This window comes from Eumetopias jubatus, unplaced genomic scaffold (genome assembly GCF_037043125.1).
Source record: "Eumetopias jubatus isolate StellerSeaLion01/CBP00866 unplaced genomic scaffold, mEumJub1_p1.0 scaffold_8, whole genome shotgun sequence".
NCBI classification, from domain to species: Eukaryota; Metazoa; Chordata; class Mammalia; order Carnivora; family Otariidae; genus Eumetopias; species Eumetopias jubatus.
This window is the reverse complement of record NW_028274814.1, coordinates 62,026,751-62,044,186: the sequence shown is the minus strand read 5'-3', so window position 1 is coordinate 62,044,186 and position 17,436 is coordinate 62,026,751. Positions and strand designations below refer to the sequence as shown.

At 37.8% G+C, this 17,436-nt stretch overlaps 1 protein-coding gene across 1 annotated transcript in view; it reads right to left on the bottom strand.

Moving 5' to 3' along the window:
• Nucleotides 1–11,183: 11,183 nt before the first annotated feature.
• RASSF8 (Ras association domain family member 8) overlaps nucleotides 11,184–17,436 on the bottom strand; it is a 121,293-nt gene continuing 115,040 nt past the window's right edge. Inside the window, exons 4-6 of the mRNA XM_028113226.2 lie at nucleotides 14,482–15,371; nucleotides 12,246–12,390; nucleotides 11,184–11,637 (exon numbers count right to left, since the gene is read on the bottom strand). Of these exons, the coding sequence (XP_027969027.1) occupies nucleotides 11,516–11,637; nucleotides 12,246–12,390; nucleotides 14,482–15,371 (1,157 nt within the window). The 3' untranslated portion in view covers nucleotides 11,184–11,515. The remainder of the gene's footprint in view (nucleotides 11,638–12,245; nucleotides 12,391–14,481; nucleotides 15,372–17,436) is intronic.

Here is a 17,436-nt window from a genome sequence, read left to right as displayed (position 1 = left end):
AGCCCTTCATTTTACAAAAGTGGAGACCGAGGCCCAGAGAGAGTCAATGCCTTGAGCAATGTCATATGGCTATTATGAGATAGAGATGATGTTAGAACTTGAGTCTCCAGATTCCTTTATACTTGCTGCTCCATCATTTTTTTTCCTTTAAAAGTATCTGACAGAGACAGGAAGTGGGGAATTCAAGCAGACATAATGTTAACCTATTAGAAACCATTTTCAAGAAAATCTATCAGAAATGAAGCAACTCTGGCAGGAGAGGGTAAAGGAAATGAAACAGGCATACATTTCTCCACAACATTAAGAGTTAAAGAAATATCACATGTTTTTTTTTTTTCTTAATTACATATGGTATCAGTCAGTTTTTGGCACCCCCCCTTTGCCCCAGTTTGGAAACACAAGAACCCCTGAACTTATATAATTCAGGGGAAAAAAGGGGGGGCCTAGTTCTCAGCTTCTGTTGAGGGAGAAGCATTTGAGGGTGGCCACGGCAGCTGGGCTGCTCCGTCCACCTCCACACACGCAGCCCCGAGCCCCGACCCCCGAGCACGGCGCACGGAGCCCCGAGCACCGCAGCCAAGCTCAGCACTGCCCCGGTGCGCAGAAGACTGTACAGATGGGTCTGCCGCCCAGAATCTTCATCCCCTCTTTCAGTCCCGGGCAATCGCATCTCCAGCTGTTGGGTTACTCCCCTGCTCACCCCTCGCTCCTGAGGTCCAATCCAGCCTACTCCTTTTGCTGGGGTGTTACTGTTAAACCATAAAGATTGTTTGCGGGACCAGGGACTCCCATCTCAAAATTCTCTTCACTTAGCTGAAATCACTCAAATACAAATAGCAATTTGCCATCCTAAGAGCTAAGAAGAACCCGGATGTGTGGATACTTAATAATCTTTTCTCCTTTCAGGGCCTGGAGGTCAGAGGAGCAGAGAAGGGTGATGCTGTTAATATTCTCTAGGAAATCTGGAGTTGCTAAAAACAAAAATAAAAACACTAAAAACTAAAAGACACTGGTTACTTTCATCCTCATATCACCCCCTTACCTAAGTAGAATTCTGTTTAGACGAGTGTTCCATCCACCTGCTTGTTGACAATGACCCTTCTGACATTTTTGGCTCCTAATTCCTCACGGCCTCCCTCTCTGGTCTCCTGGCTGTTGGCCTCGCAAACGTAGTGGATCCTCCACCTCCTGTCCTCGGTCCTCTTCTTGGAGGACTCCAGCACTTCTTCAAGTTGAATGTGCATGTGAAAAGTGTGGCCTCTTGCTGAAGCCCAAATTCTAACTCCCTAAGTCCTGAGTGGGGCCGGAGACTCTACACTTCGAACTGGTCCCTGGGGCACACTGAGGCTGCTGCACGTCTGACTGTACTGAGTACCAAATGTTTATCTCTCAGAGCACACTTGTCTCCTCTCCATGTAAAAATACATTCATATGTATTTAATGGGGTTTTCTCCTGCATTTTCAACTATTGCCTGAGTGCAGATAGTTTCTATCTTGGGCTTTGCATATTCAAATGCTTTTTGGATGCCTCAGTGTGGATCCTGCCAGCATGTTGGCAGGACAGGGGCAACACTTTACCCACTGTCCTCTACGTAGCTCCTTCTGGGAGGATCCCATTTGCATTAAAGATGTCACAAAGAGGTAGAATTTCAGTATAATGTCCACCAGCTCCCCAGGCCCCTAAACGCACCCCCAAAACATGCCAAATGTTTGTTGATTTGGCAAAATCGAGGATATCACTTTGAGGCCATAACAAATGAAAAAAAAGTGAAAGTCTGGTTTGGAAGTACTCTCTCACATTTGCTTGTGCCAGAAAAGGAGCTGTCAAGGCAGTGAGCCGCGTATGGTTGGACAGGAACTGGTTCCTATAAAAAGAATTTTCAAGAACTTGCCTGGACTTCCATTTGGTAGCTCCATTTAAAGTTCCATTTAGCACATTGCAGAGGGAAGCCCTCCGTGGGTATTTGCTCAGAGAAGACCCTGGAAAGAGTCGATCCTCTGTTTTCTCTGAATCTCAGAAGTTTATTTGGTGTCAGAGTTCTTGGCAAGAGGGATATGGTCAGAGAACAACAGCAGGAAAGCAATTCCAGTAGTTTACTTGAGACTCATACTGGAGACTTTGTGTACAGTGGTATTCAATAAGAAAGGTTTTTATTTGGCTATTGTATTAGAATACTAGGTATATAACAAGACACATATTTATATACATGCATACATCTAACTATATTTATATACACACGCTCATAGGGATGTACATACATACTGTGATGGTTAATTTTTATGTATCAAACTTGACTGTACCTTAAGCCAGATGACAGGCTTTGGAATTTTTGCTGTGCCATTTTTTTTTTAAATTAGTTTAAGGGTAGAATTTAGTAATTCATCAGTTGCATATAACCCAATGCTCATTCCATCAAGTGCCCTCCTTTATACCCATCCTCCAGTTACCCCATCCCCCCCACCGACCTCCCCCACCAGCAAACCTGTTTGTTCCCTAGAGTTAAGTCTTTTATGGGTTGCCTCCCTCTCTGTTTTTATCTTATTTTATTTTCCCTTCCCTTCCCCTATGTTCATCTACTTTGTTTCTTAAATTCCACATGTGAGTGAAATCATATGGTATGTCTTTCTCTGACAGACCTATTTTGCTTAGCATAATACCCTCTAGCTCCATCCACGTCATTGCAAATTGCTGGGCCATTATTTGAGTAATCTCTCTGTATCTGTTCTCATTTGGCAGAGCCTAGGAATTATCCATTTAAGTCCACCTGGGGTTTTTTCAGGGGCTATGCTAGACATATGTTCAGGGCAAAATGACAACCCAAAGTGAAGAGTTGTCAATGCTATTTATTAAAGGTGAATTTGGAGGGAATGGAAGATCAGGCCAGTTTTCATAGAAGGTGTTAACAATGATGCAGATCTATTACAACTGCCTTGCAGGGGTGTTCCTAATACTGATCTCTGCATCCCAATCACTGCAACATTGCCACAGTAAGCTTCCTAAAAATCAAGTCTGATCTTAAGGCTCCTTTAAATTCATCTGGCTCTCCACTACCTACCTGATGAATTCAAAGTTCTTCACAGTATGGCCCTATCTCCTTCACTCCCTCCTCACCTTACCCCCTACTCAGTGCACACTCTACTTTTCCACAACTCCTCAAATGTCTATTTTAGGAGTCACTATACAATGTGCTCCCAAAACATTTCCTAGGAGTCCATGGACCTCCCTTCCATAAACATAGACTGTAACACTCACCGACATATGGTGGAGAACCTGAAAATGGCTTTTTTTTTTTTATTATCTTGAACTGAATAGCATATTTTTAGGTTAGAAAGCTGCCTTAAATTTGGGAGGGAGGTCTAGTAAAATAAAGCATCTTTAGATATAAAAGTATTCCTTTAGCCACTATTTTAGAAAATAGAGTAGATCCAATGTAAGTCTTTTCATAGAAGGACATTTTACCTATGAATTTACATTTGTAAAGGATTGAGAGTAATTAAATTAAGATCTTAAATTTTTTTTTTCCATGCTGGGCATGGAGCCTAATTCGGGGCTTGAACTCATGACCCTGAGATCAAGACCTGAGCTGAGATCAAGAGTTGGACATTTAACTGACTGAGGCACCCACGTGCCCCTAAATATTTTTTAATATCTTTAAAATATCTCTGTTCACTTACTTAGATTTGAGAGGATTGATCAAATGACTAATTGGGAGAAGGATTTACTGCTCACAACCAGAAAAAGGCTGATGCATTTTGAGTCAGTTGCTGGGGAACAGAAAGCTAAACTCCACAGGGTTCTCAGGCATCCCATACATTTCAGATGAAGCCTAACGTGGGCTATATGGCCCAGATACTTCCTCTTCATTTCTGCAGGTGCTGGGACTACCTTTAGGTCTTTACTCCAACATCACCTTTTAAGAGAGGCCTCAGGCACCTTATATAAAATTGCAATTTTTCTCTAACTTCGGGTACTTCCAATTGCTCTTTGCCACTTTATTATTTTTCTCTTTAGCTCGTATCACAATCAAAAATACTATATATTTTACTTCTTTATTCCTCTGTCTTTCCCTCTAGAATATAAACTCCAAGTGAGCAGGAATTTTGGTCTTTTTTGTTCACTGCTGTATCTCTCGTGTCTACCACATAGTGGGCATTTAATAAATATGATGAGTGAAAACCTATTCACTCTTCAAGAGTTCAATTCAGGAGCCTAAACCTCCTCAATGGTGCTTTTTCCTGATTTTCCCACTCACCTCCTGTCTGCTCCTATAGCACTCTGTCCTCGATCAAAGTAATGTCATTATCGATCTGACATTGAAACTCACATCTTCCTTTTGGGATTTCTTAATTTCAGTGTTTAGAGATGATAAGTATTTTGATATATTAAAATTTTGCACATGCATCCTAAAACTCAACCATACACACATATAGGAGAGATTTCACTGAAAGCAGAAAGTGTGAAGAAGACAGGATTTTAGTGAACTATTAATCAGTTCAATGATTTAATAGTGAGCCAAGGTTCATAAAAAACTAACCAATAAAATAAATCACCCAGTTTAGTTTTAGACTGCCTAACAATGAATCAAGTTCCTCCATGTTGACCTGGTCAAATCACCAACGGAATTTTGTGATTAGTTCGGGCTGCCACATTTAAGAGTGTTCTGCAGCATGTTCAGGAGAGAGGAGACTGGAAATAATACTATTTGAAAGAACTGGGAGTTGGGAAAGGGAACAGTAAGAGGCTGCCTTCAATATCTGATGTGTCATCATGCTGGTGAGAAACTTTCTTCTGTGGGGTCTTAAGGAGAGTTGGAAACCTTTTTTGGCCTAATAAAAGGGAGAACTTTCTAGCCTATCAAGATGACCCAGGATGGTCAAGTCCTTGAAGGTTCTGCTGCAGGCTGGGTTTGGTAGGGAAGTTCTGAAGTAGGTCATAGCTTAGTCACAGCCACACTGTCACCCTCTTGGCTGCATGGGTGGTTCCTGGTGAACGTTTTGCTCTTCCCAGCCTCCGTTTACATGCTACCTGTTGCCACACTGCATTTTCACGGCATTATAGCTTGTGTTCTTTGTTTAAAGTGTCTTTGTTTTTTTGTTTGCTTTTAAGAGAGAGAAAGAGTGCATGTGCCTGTGTGCACGCATGGCGGGGAGAGGCAGAGGGAAAAGGAGAGAATCTTAAGCAGGTTCCACGACCAGTGCAGAGCCCCCCATGTGCGCTCCATCTCACAACCCTGAGATCATGACCTGAGCGGAAATCAAGAGTCAGACGCTTAACCAATTGAGCCACCCAGGTGCCCCTATGATTTGTTTTATGCTCTAAAAATTCCTGTTACTTTAGTATTCCAATCATTTATTTGATTTTCACGCTGCTAGCAGTTGCAGGGAACTTGTAAATACTGGCTTGGCATAGACAGAGATGAGTTTGTATTGTCCACCCTCTTCACTTCCTTCCATTCTGGATCATAGTCACACCCTTCTAACGTCTTGGACACATTCTCATGGCAGATTAATTAAAGTGGCCTATATAGAACAGAGCCAAATACAATGTTGGGAAAACAGGATTCCAACAAACTGATGGTTAAATTCGGTGCTGCAGAGAGCTTTTCCCCAAATCCACACCATCCTGGCAGAAAAGACTGCAGGGACTCTATACAAGGGGGAGGCCCATTTGAAGACCTACTCTCAAATACAGATGCTTCAGGTCTTTATTCTCTCTTCCCTTCCTCCTCTCCCAATCTTTTGCCCCCAGCACACAGAACAGAGTACTGTGACTACTCATCATGGAGAAACTCTCAGCACCATTATTATTAGCCATTTAGGGCTGTGGATAGCTGTCAAACACCTGGAGTTTCTTGGATTCTTTTATTCTGCCCCACCATTTAAACATGATATCCTTTTGCTACTGTTTACTTAGGATGTCTATACCCTGTTTGGTTCTCTTCTTCTGGCACAAAGTAGGTGCTTAATAAACATTTGTTATTGAATAAGCCCCAATTACTTACTTAGTTCAAGTTACCATTATCTCTGGCCTAGATTCCTGCAGACCTCTTCAGTGGTCTTTCTTGCCTCTAGTCTTGACACTTCTCTAGTCAGTTCTCCACAGTGGCAGCAAGAAGGATCTTCTTAAGATGCTAGTCTGATCATTTCATTTCCATGCTTAAAACTCCTCTGTAAGTCTAAGGATAAAGTCCTTATTTACCGTAGCAACCAAAGCCCTCCATGATACCTTCTCTCTTAGCCCTCCCGACCTTTTCACCATCCAGTCAGATATCCCTCCCCACTTTATATTCCCTTCTCCAGGGTTTGCCAACACTCTGGATTGGGGTAAAGCCCTTCTGGTGTGTTTCCACGGCCCTCTATCCTTGTTCCTTTAATGGTGAGCATTAGACTGTAACCTCCCTGAGCTGCAAAGCAAATCATGTTAATTTCAGCACAGTGTGTGGCTAACAATAAAGCCTCACTAAATGTCTACAGAAAGTACAAACGTGTCCAGCAAGTTTGTGCCTGTTTTGTAGGATTCTGCTGACCCTGCCTAAGACGCAGCACAAATACGTGAAGTGGGCAGCAGGTGTCAAGAGTCAAGTGAACAGAAGTTTATTTCTTGCTCTGCCATTAACTAAACAAATGCTTTAGAGGAGAACAGTAAAATTAAAATTTTAAAAGTCCCCCAAAATAGGACAAAGAATAATTTATATTTTGCATTATTTTAATAATTTATCATTTTTCATAACATACTATTATTATTCATATGTATAATTTCTTGACCAAGATCTAACTTACACAAAATATGAAAATGACAATTTATGTACTTCCACATTATTTTCACTTTAAAAACATAAAAAGCTACTTATGCAGCTTATCATGGAATATAGGGAAGTATTCAATATCTGAAAGGTCTATATTCAAGTTCCCTGTAAGCTACTTATTAGCTGTATGATTTGGAAGAGGTTCCCTAGATGGCTGAATGTATCTCCCATTGTACCTGGAACAGAGTAGGTACTGAATTATTCCCCTCACTTGTGGTTTTAAAGAAGTCTGAGAATACAGAGGTTCATTAAGACACGTTTCCTTTTGCTTTTGAAATAAAAGGGAGACATTAATTTCTTGATTCAGTTTCACTTGGATAAAACAGCTTTTTAAAAAAAGATTTATTTGAGACAGAGAGCGCGAGCGCACGTGTGTGTGTGGCGGGGGGCGGAGGGAGAGGTAGAGAGAGAATCTTAAACAGGCTCCACACCCAGCACGGAGCCTGACGCCAGGCTCCCTTTCATGACCCTGAGATCATGACCTGAGCGAAAATCAAACTGGACGCTTAACTGACTAAACTACCCAGGTGCCCCAAAACAGCCTTTTTTAGCAATAGGTAATTCTTTAGTTATAATAATTAACATTACTTTTAAAGAAATGTAATTTTATATCACTGATATGCAGACCTTTTCTCTTTGGCATCTTTTAAAGAAAAGAAACATATTTTAAAATACTAAACACATAAAAAACAAACCAGCAACTATAATGCCCCAATGAATCCTGAAAATTTATTATGTGGGAGAATATCAGATACTGATCCTTTGTTTTACAGCTCATGATAATAATCAGAAAATATACATTTTGAAATGAACATCAAAAAAAGAATAATTACATATAATACATATTACAGTTATTTTATTGGTACATAAGCAAAGCAGTACTAAAAGCATATTTATGTGTCCACAGTAGTGAACATGGCAATTTTCTGTTTAAAGCTGCAGCAACTCAAATCCTCCTTGGGTCAATAAAGACAGACTGGAAATATATTTAGGGCTATCACCATGTCTGGCTGTAAACCTATTTTTTAAATCTTTCCCTCCCCCCATATATATATATATATGTATATACTTTATTGCCTATTTCTGCTGGTTTAATATAATTAGTATACTAAATAGTTATCTGCATTTATTTGGTTTCTAAAAATATATAAAATGCATTGGAATAGAGCTCCTGCAGCTTTCAAGAAGTCAGTGTCCTGGCATCGAAAGCTTATTCTGGAAATGTAAAGCAGCAATACTGAATAAATAGTGATTGTTTTCTCTTCTCCACACAGCTGATGGCCTTCACCCAAAACCTAAAAACACTGTAGCAAATAGTATAAACATGCAAAAAATGGACATAATATAAAAGTAATACTTATGAGCTAAATTTTAATACAATATAGATTAATAAAGACAACTTCAGGTAGAAGAGGGATGGGAACACAGCATTGTTCTATACATATAAATTAAGGCCCAATTTTTCAAAGGCAATGCACACAGGGAAATGCCCATCTGCCCACATCCTTTGCACACCCGAAATCAAGAGTTTTTGCCTTTTCCGTATCATTTCCTCAATCCATTATTATAGTTCTAACTTGGAGAGATATTCACAGAAATGGCTTTAACTGATGTTTCTTTACTCGAAAGACCATTTTTCTCTTATTCACAAAGAAAATGTCCTTTTAATGCAGGTACAAAATTTACTTATGCTCTGGAAGTAAGTGCTTTATTTGTTTTTCTTAAACACTATTAATCACATTTCATACCATAAATTCTGTATTTTTGCTGTTTTAGCTCCAGTTTATGATTAATTTGAACTATAGGAATTGATGATTACTTCAGAGATGACTGAGGGAATTAAAGGGGTAATTCCTATCAATACCAACCAAAGTCTCATATATAAATTCTCTGTGCTATCAGGACAAAAAGCATGCTAATAAACCAAAATATCTCATAAAAAAAACCAAAAAACAGGACTGAGGCAACCCACTATGGATCATTCTCTGAGGATGCTAGACACTCAAAAGGGTCAAATATACCAATGCTATTTCAAATCACTCCTTGGTAAGAAAAAAAATTATCTTCTAATTTATTTAATACTTATAGGAAATCATAATGAAACAACTTGCAGTATAACAGTAATATATCTAGTTTAGTATTTAGAACCTGAATATTCCCGCAGATGCAAAATTTTATATTTGGTATTTTTGTATATCATTGCCTGCTCTCCCCCTCCCCATCCCCCTGAAATGTATCCAAAAGATGTGGCACTTAATCTAACTCCTCTGTGTTCACAATAGATACAAATGACCAGGAATGGACTATATTATTTTTAAGATGTTCTAGGAGAAATGAGTTTTCTTTCTTCTATTTTAAAAAGACTTAGAAAATATTTCTTAGAGATGTTCTTTCAGAAGTATTGTAACTGATTAAAAAGTATAGCTGCTCAATATATTTATCAAATTCACATTTATATATTCTTCCCATCTAGGAAATAGTATTTCTATCCGTAATCAGGTCCATAAAGATTATTTGGCATTTGAAAATTCAGATGAAGTTGTCACAATGCTGCCAGTCTTAAAGTTATTAGGTTAATGCTGATAATAATTTACAATTAAGTTGGACATTGACTTTGTGTTTTTGATGGCATACCAAGCATCTCTGCAATTAAAAACTGCAACGTTTATTATATCCTCAGTTTAACATTTTGATTTAAATAGAATGTGATCAATTTATAAAAATGTTTTTCTTTGTGAATAAGATCTTAATTTCTCTGAACAAGTTAACAAAATGACTCTTGGTATAGGATGGAACCCTTTAAAAATAAGGCTTATAGTGGGCATACATAAATCATTACTGTCACAAAATCTACAAAGTATCTTGATTTTTTTAATTTTAATTTTTAAATATGTATAGATATGAAATAACTATTATAAATTGAGAACAAATGTGTATAGGTTGGGGTTATGTAGGTAAGAATAAATTATTTCTCAAGTTATTTGCAAAATAGTATAATGGCAAAGTCAACTTGTAAAGTTGACTTGGATAACTCCAAGAACCCAAAGAAAATAATACCTTTAGTTGAGGTCTGCCATTTAGCTGGACTAGAAAAGGCAACTCTGCATTATTACTTTCAGTTCTCTAGAAGCTGCTATATAATATTTTCATAGCCATTCTTAAAATTTTTCATTGGAAACCTAAATGTAGCATTCTCAGCATTCATTTAAACCAAAATAAGTCAAATGTGTTAAAACATCCAAAGTTGCCTTCATGCATAAGATATAACTTACATCTTTTTATTGTTACCATGGAATTAATATACTAATCCACTTTTACTTTGTTGCATGTAATACAGAGAATATATTTTCCTCAGAATTAAAAACCACTTTAAATTTCAGTTTAAAGTCTTAATTATATTGTACCAAATTTTGATCAGAGGGAATGTAAAAATGGCAAAATGGTATCTGACCACATCCATCCAGATACTACTTGTGACTTTTTGGTTTTATAAATAAATAAGAAAATATATGTACAATTGGGAGACTCATCTCATGTCCTGTAAAAGCCAAGCTCAAGAATGAAAAAACAAAAACAAAACAAAAAAAAAACGAATTTAATTTTATTTCCTTTGTAAAAAATACCTAAACTCCAATGTACTTTCTATCTAAGTGACTGGAGAAATAGCAAAATCCATAAAGTACAGATTAAATTATGTGCAAGCGATAACTTACCCATGGGTGCTTACACCAACAGACTATACATATGAAATGGGTTATTTTAAAAATATATCAGTTAAAGTAACCTTTCTGAAGTAGATCAACCAGTTATCTCTAACTTATGTATTATGGCAACTCTGAGGATCCATGAGATTTAAATGATTAAGGCAGGGCAGAAACAAAACACATAATGTATCAGGAAACCCCATGCCTGTTTGGACAGATATTCAACAATTACATTTTTTGTTTACAGTGCCCAAAGTTCTGCAAATCTTCTAAACATAAAATTTACACCTCGTGAAAATACTTCTCTTCTGGTATATGGTCATTCATATACTGGAAATATTGTAAAGCAAAGATCCAAGTACAGATACTAAAACCGGAATTATTTCATCTAATGAAGCAATGGCTAGGATGGGTACACAAAATAAATACAAGTGGGTTCCTTTGGAGTTAGTTTTGATGGTGGAGCACCCTATGACACTTGTATAGTTGTAGATCAGCAATGTACAAATGTAGTCTGGCAACATGCACACACAGTCATAATGTAATTCATACATAATGTATTTCACACAATATATAATGTAATTCAGTCACAGGATAAGTATTAATAAAAATATTAAAACATCAACATTCACCCATTAATCGATTATATGGAATAAATTAAGCCAGTCACATATTTCTCTTTGCTCTTAAGTCATGGTTTTATTTACGTATACACACAGTATAATACTTTCCTAACGCTCTCAAAATGCTACAAATAAAAATGAAGGCTTTGCATTACAGCTGCTGGACAAACATGTCAACACTGTCGATGTGTGAAAACACAGTTTCTTTGTTCTTTAGCATCAGTGCATAGGGTATGGCTCCAAGTGGTATGCAATTTAGGACAGAAAAAAGAGACGGTGGCTTGTGAAATAGATCCTCTGTTCATCATTGGCACAAATCAAAGAAGGAATTTTTACTGTCCTTGGTACCTTTATTGGGTCTCTCCCCTAAAGACAGATAATGTTATACATAGATGCCTTCAGGATTAAAACCAGATGAGATAGGATTCTGTAGAATACGAAGATTACTGGGGAGCTGCCGAGATGAACCAGGCCGCTTCAGGGACCCGGACTGGAATGGTGCCTCTACACAGAAAACAAAGAAAGTCATTTGGTGTATTCAGCAACTCGACGTAGTCAGCAACATGAAAAACTAGAACTTTTCCTGCCCTCAAGAGCCAAAGAGCAAACTGTAAAATTGCAGTCCCCTGTGGGGCCTGGGGTAAGAAGAGAAGGCTAACTCTTCTTGACCCTCTCCATTGATAAAAACAGTTTTCAGTGATTTCAACATCTTTTTAAAAAGGTGAGCATTTTGCTTCTCTTTCTTGGTTGTTCAGATGATACACATCTTTTAAATATCAGCACAAATTAATAATAAAGACTCTTAGGAGAGGAAGAAGGGGCATTAGAAACGCTAATAAAAATCAACAGATGACAGACTCAAACATAAGGAAAAGGTTTCTTAAAGAAGCAGTTTAAAACAAATGATACAAGATTTGGGGATTACATGCCCACGAACGTAAATCAACAATCTAGATATTATTGATTTTCCCCAGAAGCAGGAAGTACGTCAATTTTTTTTTAAGTGGCCCAAGCTTTGAACAGTAGGCTAATATTTTAGCTCAATACAAGTAGTTTCTTCAAAGTTAACCTGTGAGAATAAAGTAAAGCGAGCAGATTTCTCAACACCTTACCCCTTTCTAGGTCTGCATGTGAGGCCTCTACTTCAACGGGCTCCGCTGGCAAAACGGTAACTTTTGTCCCTGTCTGTTGGATAAACTGCTGGAGATTGACTTGCCGCAGCTCTTTAGTCAACTGCTCCAGTTCTTGTTCTTTGTCCTAGATGGGAGTTAAAATTTGTCTTTTTATTTGAAGATTCACTCTTGGCCAGCTAAAGACATCCCGGTGAGAGTCCATCTGCTACAGGGGCTGGATGTGCGATACGTGCTTTCCCAAGAATGCCTTTAACAAACCTGGTTAATGTTGATACAATGGGCTAAAAAAGAGATCATTTTTGCTCTGGGGAACAGGCCAAAACATAAGCAAATAAAGGACAACAGCTTCTTCAGTCCGTCCTCTTAAATGTGATGCCTTCCTCTGTTAGGAAAACACTATGCACCTGATGAGATAAATCTGTCTCTATAAACTTTTATCAGTAAAATGCTAGTTTTCATCCATCCCAGTGTTTACAGCAATCTTGCTATAAGCTATTCACAATTAAATTTCCCTACTGACTTCATAACCAACTGCAAAATCAATAGACACTTGGTCCATGAGATTCAGAGAAGTTCTTGTTTTTGGTAAACTGTTTTCATGGGATTCATTATTGAGCTATACATTACAGCATGAGGAAAGCGAGATTCCCACAAGATTTTCACTTTGGGGTTCTTAAGTCCTTGGCAAAGACAGGTCTGAGAACTGAAGATCCTTAAAGAAAGGAGATCAAGTTCGGATAGCTAGAAAGCTCAAAAAGCAAGGAGAGGTATTCCATGATTTGAATGGATGTTCTTTCTCTCCCTTACTGCACTATAGGAAAAAGTGGCAAGGCCTCACCCAGGCTGAGTGTGCCTGAAGACTGGCAGTGGTAGGAAGAGATACCAGAAATGAGTGGTTGTTTCCTCCACTTACTGTGCGTGTAGCGGGCACTTGGAGATATGTTAGTTTGATTATGAGATCCTTTCCAAAGGGTAGGGAGATTTACTGGCAATGACTGTCATAAATTAGCATTTCCTGTAAACAATATCAAAGGCCACACAACTTCCAACTGTATCCTTTTTAAGGGTCAAAATGAATCCAAATAGCATAATACTGACAAATCAGAAGTTAACAACCTTGTACTGCATGAGAAATTCTTGATTTTCAAAATTTTGGTGGTAGTTTTACCTCTTGACTATATTGTTTGTGGCAGAGAAAGGAAATCACATAAGTGATTCTTAAAACCTCAGCTTTCTCTGCTTGTAAAACTGTTCATATTCTAAAGTAGCTCTGCTCAAACTTCCATGTGCACCGGAACTATCTGGAGATCTTATTACAATAGAGATTCTGAATTTTTAACAAGTGTGCCCTGAACTACATGGATCACTCTTTGAATAGCAAGTCACCAACCAGCACTGACCAATACAGCAACCACTGTCGAGCACTTGAAATGTGGCCAAATGTAACCAAACCCAGAAATGTATATTTATTTAATATTTTAAAATTTAATATTAATATTTAACACTTTAAATATTATTTACATTTAGTATATTAAAATATTATTTCTATTTAATGCCTCTTTGCAACTCCCCTAACATCAGCACAGTTTCTTCTCGAGAATGGGTATCTGAGAAATGTAAGTTGAGTGATCAGGATTTCATGGCAAAATATAAAAGTTCTTGTATTGGAACCCGAGAAGGGAAAATCAGAGAGGAACCTCCGTGCCCCTTTCCTCAGGAAAGCAAAGGAAAGTAAGTAATGTGGAGAAAAGAAGGGGACTATTTACATCTCAGGAAAAGATGGGGTGAGCAACAACGGAGAAGTAATCGATAAGCAGTCAACTAGCCACACAATCCTTGGTAGACCCATCTGTGGTAATTTCTTTTGGTTTTGGTTTCCTTCTCTCTAAAGGAGAGGAGGTCAGATTCACTATCTCATCATTAGTGTCCATTCCAGCTCTGAGATTCTATTCTCTGTATCCAATAATGTTCCAACTGCCACAGTAAGACACCTCTTTCTGTGGAGCAAGGATCAGTGAGGCTTTAGCTCTCATCTTTGTTTTGGTCTCACATTTTAGCTTTGTCATAAGTCACAGAAATTCTAAGAAACTTATAAACCAAGGTAGGTTTCTAACTTTAAATGTAAGAGAAAATGGACAGTCATTAAAGAAAATGCCAAGAATATATTAATTCTTTAAAACAGATGAAGCATTTCTTTTTATAGAAATGTTCTTACCTGTAATCGTTTGGTGGCTTGTCCAAGAGATCTTTCTACAGCTTTAATGCCATTTTCCAGCCTCACACTCTGTTGGCCTTGAATGTCAATTTCTCCTTTGACCTTACCAATCTTTCCTTTAACCTCTTCTTCATTGACTTGTGCCTCCTGAACTTCCCGTTGTAATTTTTCTGCTTCAAGACCGCTTTCCATAGTCTGAATCTGAGCCAAATAGTCCTTTAATTTGCTCTCGCATTCTGTTATTTTCTGTCTTATTTCTTGAAGTTGATCCTTCAGCTGTTTTTCATTTTCCTGTTCAATCTGCAACTCATTTTCCCAAAATTCTTCCTCTTCAATTTCGACATCATTTCTTTTGATCTTTTGCTCCAGGCGAACAATTTCCTCTTCAAGGTTAGAATTATATTTTTGCTCCCAAAATTGTATTTCTATTTCATTTGATTCTAGCTCTTTCTCAATGGATTGAAGCTTCTCTGTCTGCAACCGGATCAGCTTCTTTAATTCATCTGCTGTTGTTTTGCAGTTATTCAGCACCTTTTGCTTAAATTCAGTTTCTTTACCCTTTCCAAAAATGTCCATTAATCCTTTGGCACCTCCTGTAAATGTTAATGATTTCCTTTTAGGTTCTCTCCTTTTGATTGATTTGTCAATCTGAGGCCTCAGTTTAGCCAGGGGGGGCAAACTCTGCCTATATAAAGTTCTCTCCGGAATTCGAGCCACACTGTCTGAAGTGGGTCGCTCACTAAGAGATGGCCCCGTTCGACGTAAAATTAGCTGTACATCACTAGCATACTGCCCCCATTTGTTTAAGGATATGATAGGATTTTCATGAGGTGCTAAGTGTCTTTCAGTATCTCTCCATTTTTCTATAAGAGTGTACCTTCCGGTTCGACCTAGATAAAAAAGATAAGAATAAACTGTTAAAGTGGAATATGCAATAGTTAAAATAATGCAACAGAGGACACTTATTTGATAACTGTGTTGTCTTGATTAGCATCCAAGTCCAGTCCATACTGCCTTTAAAACTTCTCTTGAAGACAAAAAAACCAAAACCAAAACCAAAACCAAACTAAACCAAACCAAACCAAACAAATTCTCTTGAAGATATGTTAACAGCATAAAATTATGGGATGTGAATTACATATACCCTTCTGACTTGCTTAGAAATTCAACTATATACTTTAAACCTCAGTGAGACTCATATTCTTGTCAAATGCCTGATTGCCTAGACTTTCTTGTTTGGGGTAAGACCTCCAGCTGAAACAAAGGATGACATCAGAAAGCCCCACTGGAAGTCATGAGGGCCGGTCCCAGAGCTGGGTAGAACTTCAAAACTTGAATAAATTTCCACTTTGTGAATCCCTCTGCTTTCTCTGCACATTAGAACATGAGAAGGTTGGGGGCCCCATTTTCCTCCTGAAGGGAGGTATGGAGACAGTGGACAACCTGCTACTCAGCTCACAGGGGGTTGTAAGGTCTTTCCTCTGTCTCTGCATGAGGGTTTGGCCAACTCATAGCTCACACTGCTGCTATCTTTCTGCACACCCTAGGCAAAAAAAAAAAAAAAAAATCACCTCAGTGAAAATGACCCTTCAAAATAATTTTGTATAAAAATAGGGGCCTGAAGAAAAAAGTCTTCTACAGTTTTGGTACTTGTAACTTCAAAGATTCTTGTTAAAAAAAATTTAAAAGGCAAAAATATTAAAAAACAAAAACAATAAAATCATATTTAAGTAAAAGTTATACTGAACCTAACTGGTAATTTACAGAAAATCAAGCTTCAGAAGACATTATAGTATCATTAACTTGAACACACTTCCTAAATACTTTCATTTAAGGTGGGTGGGTCAGATTGATTATATTTTGTTAGAAGTGTCCCCTGGATACCTGAAACTAATATAAATGTTACATGTCAATTATATCTCAATAAAAAAGTATCCATTACTACTTAACATTATTACAGGAAGAAAATACTGATCCTGTCGTCTTGCAATTATAACACTGGTATATACAGCTATTGATTTTCCTGTTTTTTAATTTCATGAGCTTCTGAACCAAGAGCAGTTATTTTCTCAGTTATTATGGAGGTAATAAATGGAGGTCTGGATACATATATATGTGAATATCCATATATGCAATACGGAAGTAGTACATTAAGAGTGATATTGCTCTAAACATATGCATATTTTCTCCTATGGAAACTGAATCTTGGGTACAGCTGAAAAGTTGCAGCTCGCAAGGCAAACAGAGTGGAGTTTTAATCTGAGTTTTAATTACCTACTGGATAAATAGTGTACACCTCACAGGTCCTGAGAGTCAGAGTCAGGCATAATAAGCACCCACCACATCGCCTGGCCCAGGGCAGGTGTTCAATCAATACATGGTAGCCATTACTAATTTAAAACCCTGTTATTCACGTGACAAAAAGGGCTGACCAGAGACCTCTTAAAAATGACGTGACGTGACAATAAGGTGGCTTAAAAAAATCCTTAAACAACTTTTAGCAACTCCTAGCAACATAAAGCTGGAAAGAGCAAAGGCTCTGCAGTCGGAAGGCCTGTGTTCAAATTTGGCTTGGCCAGCTATTTAAATGATTTGCGCAATTTATTAAATTTCTTTTGGCTTCAGTTTCCTTATCTATAGGGTGAGAATAATATTTTCTTACTGACAATGTTGTTGCGAGAGTCAAGTGAGATGTAAAATATAAAACTGTTCTCTAAAATTGAGCAGTTCTATACAAATGTTAGTTGTTACTATTGCCAAAATATCTGGGTAAACGAGGGGAATGAAGAAGAAACCCTTAATACAGTGGATTGGCTTCTTGGAATAAAACATGTTTCTAGTGATTTTCAGGTTAAAAATTACTGTAATTACTCCAAGAAAAACCACATGATAAATCTGCAAGGTTAAAACTTCCATGTGTACACATTGCTTCAAAGATCACAGCACTTTGTGTTC